The sequence below is a fragment of the Vulpes lagopus genome, chromosome 9 (assembly GCF_018345385.1).
Source record: "Vulpes lagopus strain Blue_001 chromosome 9, ASM1834538v1, whole genome shotgun sequence".
NCBI classification, from domain to species: Eukaryota; Metazoa; Chordata; class Mammalia; order Carnivora; family Canidae; genus Vulpes; species Vulpes lagopus.
In genome coordinates this window covers 20,403,004-20,419,443 of record NC_054832.1, presented here as the reverse complement: position 1 = coordinate 20,419,443, position 16,440 = coordinate 20,403,004, and the positions used below count along the sequence as shown (strand labels likewise).

Here is a 16,440-nt window from a genome sequence, read left to right as displayed (position 1 = left end):
CTAGTTCTCATGGTCCCCAAGTCAAAAGGTAACTAAGGAATAGATATTATAGCAAATACAATTATTAAAAGAAAAAAGAAGCCATATCCTTCCCATTCCACTCTCAGCAATAGTGCTCACTGTCCATCTCCAGAGCATAAAGCTCAAGGCAACTGCCTACTCTGGGTGATGGCTCTAAGGAGAATATCTCTAGGAGAAAGGGGGAGAAATTCTTAAAATATCAGGATGCTGGGGGGGACCCAAACACAACCTGAGTTTCTCAGTGATGGTCTATGATGAAGCAATGATCTATGATCTAAGAAAAGCTTCTTCTTTGCAAGCATCCTGGATAAATATTGAATAAAGTCCCAAGAAGGAAAAGTCATGATGAGAATAAAAAATTTGAGACCTACTTGTGTCTCTAACTTATTTCTTGCAGTTGTCTGCAAGTCATTTCACTTCTTTGCCCATCAAGTTTCTCATCAGTAAAGTGAGAGCAGGATTACAAGATTCCTATTGTCCATTCTATTTGTAACCATTCCTTTCCCCTATATCCTCTGACTTTTCCTCAAGGCACACAAGCCTGCTGCTTCCTGAAAAATAGCTGCTAATCCTGGGGCTCCACGGGGGGCCATCCTCAACAAAATGGCGGAGCTGGCGAGAAACTCCCAGGACTCACAGAAGTGCACTAATAAGCACTGCTGTAAATAACTTCACTGCACTAAACCCCAGTTGTTGCCAATAAATATTAGCCATGGAAGCCCAAGAGAGAAAGGGGTCATTCAAGGAGAAGCACTTGTGTCTCAGAAAGTCACTGTGTAAACAGTGAGAGATGCAAAGCAGATTTGCATTCAGGAGGGCAAAATAGGTCACCTTTTCCAAAACAAAGTAATTACTTAAGCAGATTAACCACCACCACCACCCCCATGACAAAGGGTGGGGGGGAACCTTCACCTCGAACTTTTAACAGCTTAGACCAGTTGTAAGTGCTGAGCACTTGATAGCACATGCCAGAAGAAAGAACCATATGAAAGGAAATCACAGCATCAAAATGAGAAGGACATGGTGGCTAACTGCTATCAATTACACACAAACACAAAATGAGGCAGTAGGGATACACAGGCCCAAGGAGGTCTCAACACTGGTAATTATCACCGGGACCCAGGAGAAGAGCTTTAAAATCTTCATAAAGGGATTTAATTTCAGTTCAGTAGTTGAGAGGAAAAAGAGCAGAGTCTCCATCTGTCAAAAAGAAAGTTATGATCAATACTGACTTCTAAGTAATTGTTAAGCACACTCATCTTTGCTGGGGGTTATATCTGGCCTGAAGTTTAGCCAGATGCCTCCCTGTGAGTAGCTTATGCTTTGAGCAAGCATCACTGCACTGTCTCCGGATGTCACCTGGATTGATCTGGTTAGGCTAGACTTAGGCTGCAGTAACGAACATCTCTCGAAACCTCGGGACACAAGTTTATTTCTTGCTTCTACAAAAAGTCAGCTACAAGTCAGCTCCTAGGTAGCTGTCCTCCATGGGATGACTTTGTGTTCTGCAATCTGAACATGTAGACGCCGTCATTTCCAAAAAGAAACAGGAAGTTTGCTCCAGGGTTTAGCTGATGTTAGTAGATACTTCTTTCTCTCCAGAGGCCAATGTCTAGAACTAGTCAGTTTAAGAGACTGGGAAGTGCAGAGGTCCATGAGCACATGAGAGAAGCAGATACTGATGAACACAGGTGTCATCTCCCATGACAGCACTGGTGAAAGCAGAAGCAGATACACCTTCACATTCCTATACAAAGCTAATAAGCCTTAAAGCCTAAAAACTGTATCAGCTGCTTATCCCCAACGACCTTTTTCTGAATGCTGATGATATGCACTAGTCTCTTCACTAGGTAAGTATGGCTGCGGGTGAAAGAAGTCAAAATTAGGCCAGACAGAAAAAGACAGGATTCGCTACTTCTCCCCAAGTGCTTTCATGCTATTACGAATACCCTCTAAACTAAACAGTCTAACTCTTAGGCTCAAAGTCCAATGATGCAGGTTAAGGATAAGAAGAATCAAAGAAGCAGCAAGAAAGTTGGAGAAACCAAAGGGATTACGCCTCCTAGAGATAAGGATCAATGGAAGACTCCTTGGTTCCTACCCACGCACACTCTTAAACATACACAGTGACAGATATGGCCTTCAGTCTATAGCTAAGACTTCTTCCCTTGTAAACCTAGATTCACAAGTTTAATAACCTACTTGATACGTTCTCTTGGATATCTCAGAAATTTTAATATCAACACGGCCAAAATGAAACTTCTGATTCCCCCCCCCCCCCCCGGGGCTTACCCTTTTAACACCCTCCCTTGCCAATTTTCCTACCTTACTAAATAAGGCTAATGTCTAGTTAGCTGCTCCAACCAGAAACATAGGAGTCATCCTTGATTCCTCCCTTTGCCTCATGGGTTATACCTAATTATGTCTTACCAATTCTACCTTCAAAATGAACTTAAATTTGCCCACCTCTCTCCATTTCTATTTACTCTACTCTGGAACAACACAGCATTGTCTCTCAACACCATAAACTCCAATAGCCCCTTCCCAATGTCCCCATTTCTACTCTTATTTGCTTCTCAACAACTCTGTAGAGCAGCTACAGTCTTTTCTTTCCAAGTCCCTCGCCTACCTAAAACCCTTCAATGATTTCCATCGCACTAAGTATAAAATTCAGATAAAACCACACAATCTCTCCTCCAGTATCCTCTTGAGCCATTTGTAAACCTGCCACACTGGTCTTTTCTAAGCAGTCTTCTGTACTTGAGGGTCTATGCACAAGCTGACCTAGTTCCATGAAGTGTTCTTGCTCCCAAGAAGTATTCTTGCTTCTTTTGGCATGGATGTATTTTTAACATTTTTAACAGTTTCTCAGACCTCAGTTGGTTTCCTTCCAAATATATATTAGAATTTGCATCACAGTACATGTTTCAGATCCAGTTTCCACTTCTGTCTTGCTCAATATAGTATCACCAGAAAAGGGGTCTAATAGATACTTTAAATATAGAATGGCATGAACATTTTTAAGGATATAGAAGCCACTCTCACAGAGTGAGAAGAGGTTAAGTCTACATTTTATACTATGTCAGGATCCTGTTTCCCTAGGGTCACAAACTAAACGGACTGTAGAAGCCTAGCTAGAAACAAAAAGAGTAAAGAGGGCCAGGCATGGACAGAACCAAATCTAAAGGGGGCAACTGCTGACAGCTGCAGCTGGTATAAATTTAGGCTTATCATTTCCAGGTTTTTTAAGTCTGAGAAATGGGAAATCTGGAGCTTTTAAATAAAGAATTTCTGGGTTTTTCCACTGTTGAATCATTGAACTTTAAGTCTGTGTGGGCAAACAAAACTTGTTGATAAACCCAGTATGGCTGTAGGCACCCAATCTGAAACCGACTGCTTTAAAAAAAAAAAAAAAAGAAAGAAAGAAAAAAGAAAAAAGTATATTCTCTAATCCATCTGGCCAAAATATTTTGAGGATTGAGGATAATGGTATTAAGAATAACAATAGTAGCAAACTTACATCATGCTTACAATATGCCAGGAGCTGTTTTAAGCACTATATATATAAACTGCAGTGATTCTAACCACCACATAGTGAGGTAAATATGAGGATTATCCCTACTGCACAGATGAAGACACTGAAGCCAGAAAGAGGTCAAGAAGTTAGCCCCAGGTGGTACAGCTATTAAGTAGCAGGGCAGGGATCAGACCTAGGTCCCAGAGCCTGTGAATTTTACTCTGTAATTTGAAGATAAAACAGTGAAGTTATATATCCTCTATAAAAATGCCTACATTATAACAAATCCAAGTTTTGATGTCTTCCTCTCTTCTGTTTTAGTTCTGATCTGTTCTGGCCACCTCCAAGTGGTTACTATTATCCAGGCTTTTAGAGAGTCAATCCTATATTTATAGTGTTAATAATATAGTTTTTAGGCCTAACCCTATTTACTACAGTACGAGAAAATGCTGTCAGATTCTGACCCCCTCCCCCAAAATAGATTACACAGTGTGTAAGGTAGACATGTGAACAATTAGGAGCTAAACTGCGTAATTAAGAACAAGATGCTGCCAGAGTCCAACTTTGGTTGTGGCATTTGGCCAAAAATCTGTTATTAGCTATGGTTTCGACCTTGGTTTTTGGCAGGCCAAATAGCCAAATGCCATTTCAACCGTGTTTCTGGCAGCCCCAAGCTTGTGTGCAATTAATGATCATTTGATCATACAAGTTATTTACATATCTGATTACCATAGCATCATCAGCAACACAAATAGGGGTGTTCTTCAGGCTTACTGTTGCTGTATGAAAATTCCCTTTCCAGTAGAATGAGAGATGTAACTTAGAGTAAGATTCTTCTGGTTTGCTTCACACAATTAAAAGTTTATCTGCCAAGTGATAAATGTATACAGATTACAAAAATTCATGTCAACAACAAAAAATAGCTATACCTCTAGGACATATACCAGGCATGGTTACGAGACATAAGGATCTATTACTGAACAAAACAGGTCTCCGCCCTCACAGACTTTACACTCTGAGAGATGATGTATGATAATAATTCACATAATAAAGAAGTGATATACTGTTTTAGCAAGTTGTGAGTATACTGGAGCTGGGGAGGGGATCAGGGGTATTGGGAAAGAGGTCATTATTTAAATAGAATAACCCATGCAAACCCCAATGAGAAGGTTAAACAGCCAAGATTTAAAAGAGATGAAGAAGCATGGCCTATGCTTCCCGAGGAAAAGGAACCGCAGCAGGTAGAAGGAACAACCAATATAAGGCTCTGCAGTAGGAAGATGCCTGGTTTAATCTAGGAGCAGTCTAAGCAAGGAAGAGAGTATAGTAGCAGATGACATGAGTGACTTGGCAGGGGACAGATCACACAGGGAGGGCCTGGTAGGACATCTAAAGGACGTTGGCTTTTGAGAAAACAAGGAACCATTAGACGAATAACAGGATCTGACTCGCACATTAACAAGACCATTCTGGCTGCTGAGCTGAGAATCATGTTTTACAATGAATATTGTGAAAACATTGCTTTAAAGAAAACCACAAGGGATAAGAACAAAATTAAGCTTCACTTTGAGAATTTTTTAAGAGCATCTTTTTCAAGTACTAAAAAACGAAAAGCTTTACTTTATGGGATTGTTTCAATGAAGTTACCTCATGACTTTCAACCAAGATGGCAAGCCCAAGAGTAGAAGTCTTTAGTATAGTAGTTATTGTTGGAGGAGGAGAAAACTTAATGACCTGAGAGGGGAATAGCACCATTAGCACGACACTGTAATGACAGAGCTGGATAAAAATGTAGGTTGCTCCATTACTGACCTTAGCTGAAAGAGAGCACATTTTCAGTATCATAGATGTGCAATGTAAAAACCACAAGAGCTGACAGCTCAGAGAAATTATTACCACTGAACTATAATGCCAATTTTCAACAAAATCTGCTTGGTATAATTTTAATTAAGTTGTAATAAATAGACATGCTTATTAATATTTCAGGTTTATTCTTATATGTGAGGCATTCATTCTATGATGGTGATACTGAGCTTCAGCCAAATAATGATTTAACACCGAGCTATGCGGCTTCGGGCCAAAATGCACATTTGATATGATAGGGACCAAATGTTTGTGCATCCTCCCAAATTCATATCTTGAAGCCCTAACCTCCAATGTGCTGGCATTTGGTAATGGGGGCCTTTGGGAGATACTTTTAGAGAAGATCATGAGGGCGGGGCTCCATTTGATTAATGTCCTTTTACAAAGAGGAAGAAAGAGCTCACTCTGCACCACGTGAGGCCACAGCCAGAAGGTTGCCCATCTGCAAGCCAGGTAAAAGGCACTTAGCAGGAATCAATTAGCTGGCACCCTGACCTTGGGACTTGTCCGCCTCCAGAACTGTGAGAGGTCAAGTTTATTGTTTACACTACCTAGCCTATAGTATTTTGCTACAGCAACCTAAGCCAACTACGATGCTGTATATCTAAGGTTACCTGTGAAAGCAACACTTGAAAGTTATTTCTAATTCATAAAAAATTGGAAATAATGTTTTAGGTGTTGATTGGTACCCGGTGGTGTGATCTTCAGTTTTAATCAGAAATTCGTAACTATTTAAGGAGAAGCTGGTGCTTTCTATTTCCTTCAAGTCTGACTTCAAAAGAATAGGTTAGGGGATTCAAACGATGCTTATGAGGAGGACCCTGCAGAGAGCTACAGGTGGAGGTGAAGGAAACTTGCCATCTGAAATCCTGGCCAACCCGGGAGGGCAAGAGAGATCACTAGGTCCCAACACGGAGGTAGGAGAGCGTTTAAGTTTGGAATGCTTGCCATAGACTGCAAGACAGCTATTTTCCCTGGCTTAGGGACAATCTAGACTTTGTGAGGATGAACGATAGCATATTGGCTATGGAAGTATTCCCTGCTCACCTTATGTAGGATAGCTCACTTGCACTCAGTGTTCAGAAAAGTATTCCCCTAAAAAAAAAAAAAAAAAAAAAAGAAAAGTATTCCCCTGACATGGTCCACCATTATAGGAAGCAGCAAGATTTATTCTTCTGCTCATTTGTAGAGAGGCTAAAGATAATTAAACCACCACAAGGCAAAAGAGAGAGTAGACGCAAGAGACTTCTGTCTCGCATCAATTGATTCATTTATCAAAAATGTATTCTTTATTATGTGCTGGACACTATAGCAGGTAATCATGTTACAGCAGCAAACCAGACAGACAAGATCACGGCTTTCAAGGAGTTTCAATTTTATTGGAGACACAGAAGATAAACAGGAGGATTTCAGACGGGAAGAAGTTCTATGAAGGACAAACCGTGAGGTCAGAATGTCCCCAGGGACTAATTCAGCTAGGGTGGTTGGTCTTCTCTAGAGAGGCACATTTGAGCTAGGACCTAAATGACAAGGAATCAGCCATCCAATGATCAAGGGAGAAAACAGAAGGGATGGGGAATACCAATGCTCTCCAGACAAAGGACCTTGGTATATTCAAGAAACAAAGACAAGTATGTCTGGAGCTCAGACAACCAGAAGGGAGCCTGCTATGAAGTTGAGAAGGCAAGCACAACCCAATGTCTTACGGTATTATCAATCATGATAAAGTACAAATCCAGATACATTAAATGCTATGGAAAACTATTAAGGATGCCTAGCAGGTGAATGGCTTTCTCTGATTCAATATTGCTGTGTGGAGAAGGATCACAGGAGGACAAGAGGGAAGTGGAAGCCCATTAAGCGGCTATGTTGTGGTCCGTGGGAGAAAAGATGGTGAAATGAGGTGGAGAAGCAACATGAATGGATTTCAGAAGAGGTAATTGGGGCAAATAAATGAACATGATAGGCTGATGAATAATATCCATCTCTCTAAAACAGAAGTGTCTGTCATTTGCATTTTGTTTCTTTTACATAGTGGAATTCCCTTTTTCCAATTATTACAAAATCTTTCTAAATGTATAAGTAATATCAGGGCAATTTTAAGTGATTTATTACTTATTACAATTATTTTTTCCCTTTCCCACTATAAACTTTTGCCAACTTATGTCCAAACTGTACATAAGTTGTGCTCATTTATTTGCAGGTTTACAGAGAAAGTGTTTAAAATGATTTGAAGTACCCCTTCTACCTCCCACTTCTCTCCCCACAGTTCTCTATAATGTTGGGTGTGCACCATCAGAAGCTGAGGTGTCTAGTGCCTCCCATCAGCTCAGGCACAGGCAAGGTGATGTGGCACAGTGAGGACATGCAGATATGCATACAAGCCACAGGTCCACCACTTACCTCAGTGAAATGCATCCACTTCCTCAAAGTCACATGGAGACAGCAACACCCCCTCCTGTGCCCCATGCAGAGCCATTTACTATCTGGCTTTTATTATAAAGATTGCAAACACCGGTTCTAAATGGTCACCTGAGTTCAAGTGTTTATAGTTCAATAGCAACTACAGTGTAGTCTACCAAGGAAAGCAGAGATTTACTTGAAAATCCTCCTAAACATGTATTTTGTAAAGAAGCTATTTTAGCATGTATATGTTTATAGAGAGTAAAACTGTACGTGCTCAGAAGATGTGTATTTGTTAATCTATAATGCCCCTCCGTAGGAACCGGCATCAGCCCTCTAGCTATGGGTGTAGGCAAAGGCCAAACTCTGCTTTCTTCTACCTCCCTCTGACATTCATCTTTCTCTTATACTTGAATGTGTGGCTCTGCTTTGCCTGCTTCTTGAGTTCTTTACTCAGCTAGGTTGACCAAGGCTCTTAGATACTTCTAGGCTTTTCCAATCTCACTCATCAAAGACTAGTCATCTTCATCACAACTACAGAATAGGCTCACTGCTGTCATGAGTCCCACCTATGTTTGTCTCTTTCTCAGGTATGAGATGTACCTTTTTTTAATGCAGATGCACAGAATTCTGAAATATCTTAATTCTGACTGTTACGGACTAACTGCTTCCATGGTTAGATACTTATCTTCAGAAAGGAAAAGCATCTGGGCAGAGTGGCTACCAGACAAGCCCTCCCTAGAACTCAAACGCCCTTTTTGCTGTGTCAAAACTGTCAGTGGAACCGGGTTCTGATCCATCTGCTGTTGGGGGTTCCATCTCCCCTAAACATCACCTTTCATTCTGCAGCTTCAAATGGTACACACCATTGACACACCACAATGGTCTTCATATACCAGAAAAGTAGCATTAACCAAATGGTTCCAAGAACTTTTTTTCATATAAATTTGTCAGAATAGAGTAGAAAGCGCTGGCCATGGATTAGAACCATGTTTCAGGCTAGACTGGGCCACTATTTGGTCTCAAAAATCTTGGAGAAGCCCAGGGTTCTCAGTTACCTTACCTATAAATTAGGTGGTCAGATGTTCCCTAATGTTCGTTCTTTGTTGATCATACCATGAATCTATGGCTCACATACATCCTAATTATTACATTTTTTCAGAGCTCAACACTTCAGTAATAAATGCTTACCTCTTCAAATACGGGTTTGCTATAGGCTTTTCCTGAGATCTTTCCAAGTGCCCAGTCTGTACTGGAGCCCTGGAACTCACACAACATGAAGTCATTCTGGCTTGTATCTCTTGTTCTGACCCTTCTGACAATTCTTAAAGTGTGTGCTCATTATGTTTCCCATGTGTTATGCCCCTTCATATCATTGGTGACATTATATTGGATTGGCAGCTTTTGGAGATACGCTTGCTCCCCAAGCCAAGAGATACAGAGAGCCAAGAATTAGATCATTCTATCCCCAAATTGCCACAGACCTTCTCAGAGGCAGCTGAGCCATGTAATTTGATCAAGGTTAAGTACCAATCCACCCTTCACCTTTTAACCCAAGTCAAAATTCTTTTAGTTTTCTGTTTTAATCCCAGATGAATGCTTCCTGCTAGTAGTTACAAATGTCCACAAGCCGCCTCCAGTCAACTCTCATTTATCTGCCTGTGGCTTATCCAAAGCACCAGGCTTTCTCCTCCTCCTGCCTCTGGCACCAAGTTTCAGGCCAGTTCCTTTAACTCTGTGCCAAAGAAATACAAACTAAATCTAATATTAGCCTAATGAGAAAAGGCTATCCTGCTGCCAAAGATTCACATAATGCATCCCAAAGCCAAATGTAGGCAATTATTCACTGTTTTAGATGCTGGCATTGCTTCTCCCTTATATAAAACAGATCAAGATTTTCGGTGTTTCTCTCTGAGGAATATAGATGACATGTACTGTTTTTTAACCTCTTCTACTGCCTAGTTGGCCAGATTCTCAATAGAACAGATTACATTTTCTTTTCAAATAAATAGGTCATTTGTACATTTGACATCAAGGGAATGAAAAATCCTGGGTTTAGAGTCATTTGACTTATATTTGAATGCTGACTTCCTTTAGTTGTTAGCCAGAAACTAAGTTTTGGCAAGTCATTTGAATACTGTTTTCTTAGCTACAAAATGAGAATATACATTTTATTAAAAAAAAATACAGGGGCCCTGGGTGGCTCATTTAAGTGTCTGACTCTTGATTGCAGCTCAGGTCATGACTTCAGGGTCGTGAGATGGGGCCCCACATGGAGAGTGGAGCCTGCTTAGATTCTCTCTCTCTCTCTCTCTCTGCCCCTTCCCCTGCACGTGCTCTCCACACACACACACACACACACACACACCCGCCTCTCAAACACACACATTCATATACAATACTAGGCAGTCATGCATATACAAGGAACACTCAAAAAGCCACCAAGACTACTGATTATCACTGTGACTCACAACCTTAGAGGCTCTAGTGAACTACCATTGTTGACAAAAAAATACATCCATCATCATAAGGACTTACTATAGGAAATCCTTATTTTATAGTATTAAGAGCACAGAATGAGAGTTTCCTCGTGAGCACCTGGAAAATCAAGTCTAGAAGGCAAAAGTTTCTCATTTCCCAATGTTGTATTTAGGCTATTGGTGAGGATACATCCCAGAATTCCAGTGCGGAAGGGCAAGGATACTGACTGCTGATAGGCGGATTCATTCCACAGCCAAAGTTCCCATGGAAACAGAAACCCTAATCATTGGAGCATTTGGGAACACCATTTGCAAAACAGACTCCTATTTCAACATTTCTTATGACTGATGCACATGTCCTCCAAGGCCCAAGGACAATAGAGAGGATGTTAGTACTACTTTTTCATCTTACTCCTATAACCCAGAGAACTTTGGTAGCTTTCTGTAGGTCAGAGCCGTGCTATCTGACAGAACTTTCTAGGATGTTCTAAGTCTGTGCTATTCAGAATAGTAGCCCCTGGACACATGTGGCAACTGACCACTTGAAATCTGACTGGTAGGACCAAGGAAGTAAATCTACTATATTCAGTTGCAATAAATTTAAATAACTACATATGCCCAGTGGCTACCATATTGGACAGTACAGGTAGAAAATAAATCCATGCTCCTCATTGCAGTATTCACATTCCATAAACTTGGCTCTAACCTACTGTTCTGTTTCCAAAACATGAATCTTGACTCCAAGGAAACTGCTGCTGAGCACCCCTGAGGATGTCTGCTGCCAAACCTTGGCTCGAAGTTCTTTGACTTCATTGCTTCCATTCTTACTGCTGCATATTTGAGTTTTACCTGCACTTCATAACACTGGTTCGGTTCTGTTCCGCTGGTGCCTACTCCCTGGATGCCTTGTCCCTACTTCTTGTGAAAAATGGGTTAATAAACCTTGGGTGTGGGCCTGTCCATGAAGGACCTCAGTCTCTCATAGGACTATTTCCTTGGAAGGTGCTCTGTGGAACTACACCTGGTCTGTAGGACTAGGAGTTAGTCTTGGGTCTCCATGACTACAATGGTAAAAAGAATAAAAATAAATCAATGGGAAAGAGGCCATACCCTCTCTGTGTTAAAAGGACCACCATGGCTCTCCTTTGTCACAATTGTACATACCCCTCTATGCGGAAGCAGACAAAAGCAGCCATGTACCTTTATAATTTCTGCACTTCCCTAGGAGATGAAAATGCCATACTTATCTCTTGTCCTGTAAAACTAAGTTAATAGTTAACATAGGTTTGGGGTATTTTTTGGTTTTCTGATTTTTGTTTTTTATCTTAAACTTATAACTATAGCTCTGGTATGCATGTGTACTCTCTCCTGAGTCCCAAGTGTTCAGAAGCATTTAGAATTTATATTGGTAAATATCTTAGGCAGATCCACATTTCAGTTGGCTCCATTTTTTTTTTCCAACTAGACTCGATGCTGCCCAGTAATAAGGCTTAATTAAAAGTGAGATTGGTTCTCCACTGGTTTCTCTTTGGTCTGTAAGAGCTATGGGAATCTCCTGGCACAGACCACCTCTTTCTGGAACTAGAGTTCTAGTCTTTTGAGGATTAGAGCCAAAGGCTCTAAAATTACATTCTTAGGGAAGAAAAAGAAAAAAAGAATTTTTCCAAGAATGGAGATTAGAGAGAAAGATATATATATTTTTAGATTATGAAAGCAATACAAATTTGAGTCAAGATGGTATATTGAAAGTTCATGCTATAATCTCCCCTTCCTCAGGCTCTAGAAACTTAAAGGTACTAGAAAGTACATTTTTAAGTTGATATAAAGTCAAACTTGAAATCACAGATGTCAGAAAACCACAGCAGACAAGATTCAGGAAGCTCACTATGCCTGCTGGGGATATCTGGAACAGGTGATGTTCAAAACCCAACATGGCTGGACTCAAAGTGGCAAGGCCACAGGCATGATGGGGATGGGGAACCAGAACCAGGTGCCCTATGTGAAGCCTGCAAACAGGAAAGTGCATATGGGATGCTGTGGGAGAGCCTTGATTTGCATAATCAGTAGCAAAGGGAAAGTCAAATGGAACTGTAACATAACTCTTGGTCAGAGCTGTTACATCCCAGAAAGTTCAAAAAGAGGCAAACACAAAAGCACCTCACAAAATGGTCTCCACAACTGAAGGCACATGAAGGCAAAAAGTCTCAAGAAAACGCACTCCCTTGGTGAATAACTTACTAGCAACAATGGGAAGCTCTGGGAGGAAGTACAGCACCTTTTAAGGCCCAATATCGACTCAAAGAGCAAAAGTCACAGTTGAGCTACTCAAGTTAATAGGGCAATCTGAAAAAGGATTTGAAGTCAATACACTTAAAAACAAAAAGACAACCAAAAACCTCAAAACAGAAGTGAACATTTTCCCCATAATCTCAACTCCAGATTTGAAACACGGTTCAAATTGTGGATTAACTTTTCCAGACTCAGTGATACTTCTATACAAAAAAAGACCTTTTTACATAAATGAGAACATGCTATATACACTGTGCCCTTCTCCCCTCTCTCACTTTAAAATATCATCACACTAATGTTCCCACTAAAATACTGCTAGATATTGAATGTCTGTTCTGCTAGTTGACCTCTAATGTGATAGAGGTGGAGCCTTTCATAGGTCATGAGGCTGGAGCCCTCATGAATGGAATCAGTGCTCTAAAGGAGACTCTAGAGAGCACCCTTGTCCCTTTACACCATGTAACACAGCGACATGACGACCATTTAAGAACAGGAGACAGTCCCTCATCAGATACTGAATCTGGTAGCACTTTGATCTTGAACTTCCCAGACTCCAGAACTGTGAGAAATAAATCTCTATAGTTTAGGGGTGCCTGAGTGGCTCAGTCAGTTAAGTGTCTGCCTTTGGCTCAGGTCATGATCCCAGGGTCCTTGAATCAAGCCCCACATCCCGTGGGCTCCCTGCTCAGTGGGGAGCCTGCTTCTTCCTCTTCCTCTAACTGCTCCCCTTGCTTACACATGCACTCACTCTCAAATAAATAAAGTAAAATCTTTCAAAAAATAAAAAAAAAAATTCTACTGTTTATAAGCCACCTAGCCTTTTTGTTATAAGAACTTGAACAGACTAAGATAAATACATAGGTCTCTTTTACCTTATAAAGGGAGGATTCTATTTCATTGCATGGACATAGTTCTCTAGCCAGCAACCCAGGAGTGGACATTTCGGCTCTTCCCAACATTTTCATATTATAAACTATGCCAGAGTGACCACCATCCTCCAGTCATTTTTACATATCTGGATGATTATTTCTTAAGACAAGTTCCTAGAGAGGGAAATTCTTGAAAAACTCACACATATTTAGAATTTCAATAACTACTATCATACTGTCCTCCAGAAAAAGTGTACCAATTTATACAACTAAGTAGCTTTAAATGCACACATTTCTAGCCAGAGGTTTTTGAGGGTTTTAAGTTTAGAGTAGGTCAAGTTACCTGAGATTCAATTATTTGTCCAAGAAAGAAAGGAAACCCACAACTCCAATAACCCTCTCAAGGCAACAAAAACATTGAAATGTGTTTGTACATGACCCCAAACAAGTTCACACTGTGGCACAGAAGGTTCAGTGCAGGTAACACTGCAGGTCTGCAGCAATCACACTCATTTTTAATTCCGTCCCCTACCCCCACCCCCTGCAGCAACCACCCTGTCATCGGGTCCTCCATGAAAAAAGGAATAAAAACTTTTTCCAAGCTTTACTAAAGCCTCTGGTCATTCATTCCTAAATATGATTTCAATATGAAAACACTCAATCTCCTTAACCCCTTTTCACTGTAGATAAGCTGGATAATTCAAATGAATCTGGTCTCTAATATGTGGTCCAGTCTACTCCTGAAGGCCCATTATGGACTACTACATTCTCAATGAAGTACGTCTTTAGCAAAGCAAACAAAGTGATCTAGAGGAGAAGGCAAATGCTACCAACGTGAGATTCAGGAATTAATACAGTAGCATATACTCCAAATAATTCACAAGTTATCACATGTCAGATTTAAATAAAACTTTATATTACCGATGTGTTTTCAAGTAAGAGATAATCTGGAAATTTTTAACGTTGAATTAAAATCAGACAAGTAATAGTTTTTCTTTACTCTAACTTTTAATATGTTAAGCATCCTTTTGAAAAGATCCTAGTCAAGGTATTTATCTTCCTAAAGATCCTTAATACTTTTATTCCCCCTTGTCTTTCAAGATGCCTGTGTAGCATCAGAGATTGAGGAGGTTTAAATATAACAGGATATAGCAGGGCTCACTTTATTTCCAACTCTGCTCACAAACCAAACTTCAACCATCAACTGATTACCTATGAGATGCAATTTCTCTCCACTAAAATGCTTAGTGCAAAATATCTGCAATATCCTTGCAACTCATTTCCCATGCTTTATAACATACACAAGCATGTACTTCATGTCACTAGTTTTAATTATCCACACTAAAGAAGGGAAGCAACAATAGCAATTATTCAAAATTGTGGGTAAAAAAAATCCTATTTGATTTTGGAAGACATTTGGAGCAGGGAGGGAGTTGGTTATTGTAGGACAGCAAAGTCACCTGTCTACTTCAAGCTTTTCTGGGGCGACCGTAATCCTTGCTTTCCAAGGCACACACAGATTCACTCCTACAGACATTTGAAAGGAAAATCCTTTGCAGAGAATGCACAAGGGAGAAACCAAATACCATATGAAGACAAGTTCCTTCAATTTCCAAGGGGCCAGCTAATATGAACGTCTTCAACTGTGGCCCCAAACATGAGCATCTTCACTGATTTCAGATAAAAATCCATCTATTGCCAGTTCCATTGTGGAAAACCCTAGAACAGGTTGTCCTTGCTAAAGAATCATCTCCCCCACCCAGTCCCTTCTTACTGGAGTGTTATGTGCCTACAACTAAGACTTAAAAGAATTAAGTATCTTAAAACAAAAGAAATGGTTAGATCTTTCATTAATTAGAGTCCTGTTTATGTCATCTACCTCACAGAATTGTTACAGGGACACAACAGGCCAGTACATTGAGAGTCTTTGAAACCATACCTGGAATACATGCATATATTTAATATAACATCACTAAGTGTGCTTGTCAGCAAAAGTCCCTCACACACGTGGCACTGGCCCTTTTTACAAAATCCTGCCAATGAATGGTATTATTTTATCTGTTCACCTCAATGGTGGAGGTAATTTTTATGATCTCTACAGAAGAGGAATGTGAGGCCTGGATAGTCACGTGACATGCCTCATATCATAAAATGATAAATCTGAGCTTGGCAAACAAATCTTTCACCTTTGAGTCCAATGCATCCTTCTTGATAGGCCATTCTATACCACGCTCAGCCTCATGACATGACATGGCCCCCAAACGTGTTTTAGTTTCACTCCAAAGCAGATGCAGTCAACATTTTTGTTTGTTATTGCTTAGAACCAAGCAGCAGTCAGTGTTCATTTAACTGAAGATACAACAGTGAGTAGTGAAAAAGTGCCATCAGTTCTCTGTGGCTGGACCATAAAATATCAAAACTTTAACTTTGGAATCTCCCTAATTTAGTGGATCATTACCTACCTTAGCCGTCTCAGCTTCTGTTGGCAGTCGCTTGGGGGTTCCTTTTTGGTCAAGCACCTTCTGAAAATTTTTGTTTTTAATGGACTGAGATTCAACACCTTCCCCTTCAATTTGCAGTTTAAGGCCTTCAGCCCGGGCAGAGTGATCAATACCCCGCGGATTCAAGCCACAGTGGAGAGCTAGGAGAGAGGAAAAAATTCAACTCCATACAAGTCCCACAAAGAAGGTGTCCATGACGGAGTATTTCATCCGGCCTACGTGGGAAGAAACAAGGCAGCAGCAAATTTAGAAGTGGTGGAATAACATGGGAACTAATCTGGGGAGCAGGGAACATGGCATGGAGGGAACCCTGAGCTCTCAAGTCAGAACAACTCAAGTACAAACCCAGATACCATCATTTCCAAGTTGTTTGACCTTGAGCAAGTTACTAATTCCCACAGGACAGAGGAGAATACCAAATCAGGCAACTTTGTTACAGCCTCCCACACAGGCACAGCTAGTTCAACCCCTGCAGCTTAGCTTCTTGTCTCTGCCTC

At 40.5% G+C, this 16,440-nt stretch overlaps 1 protein-coding gene across 4 annotated transcripts in view; it reads right to left on the bottom strand.

Annotated features, from left to right (window-relative positions):
- The window catches only part of SAMD12 (sterile alpha motif domain containing 12), a 385,722-nt gene that overhangs the window by 329,881 nt on the left and 39,401 nt on the right, over window positions 1–16,440 (bottom strand). For all 4 annotated transcript variants that reach the window (XM_041768852.1, XM_041768855.1, XM_041768853.1 and 1 more), the window contains exon 2: window positions 15,905–16,083. In XM_041768852.1, coding sequence (XP_041624786.1) covers window positions 15,905–16,083 — 179 coding nt within the window. The remainder of the gene's footprint in view (window positions 1–15,904; window positions 16,084–16,440) is intronic.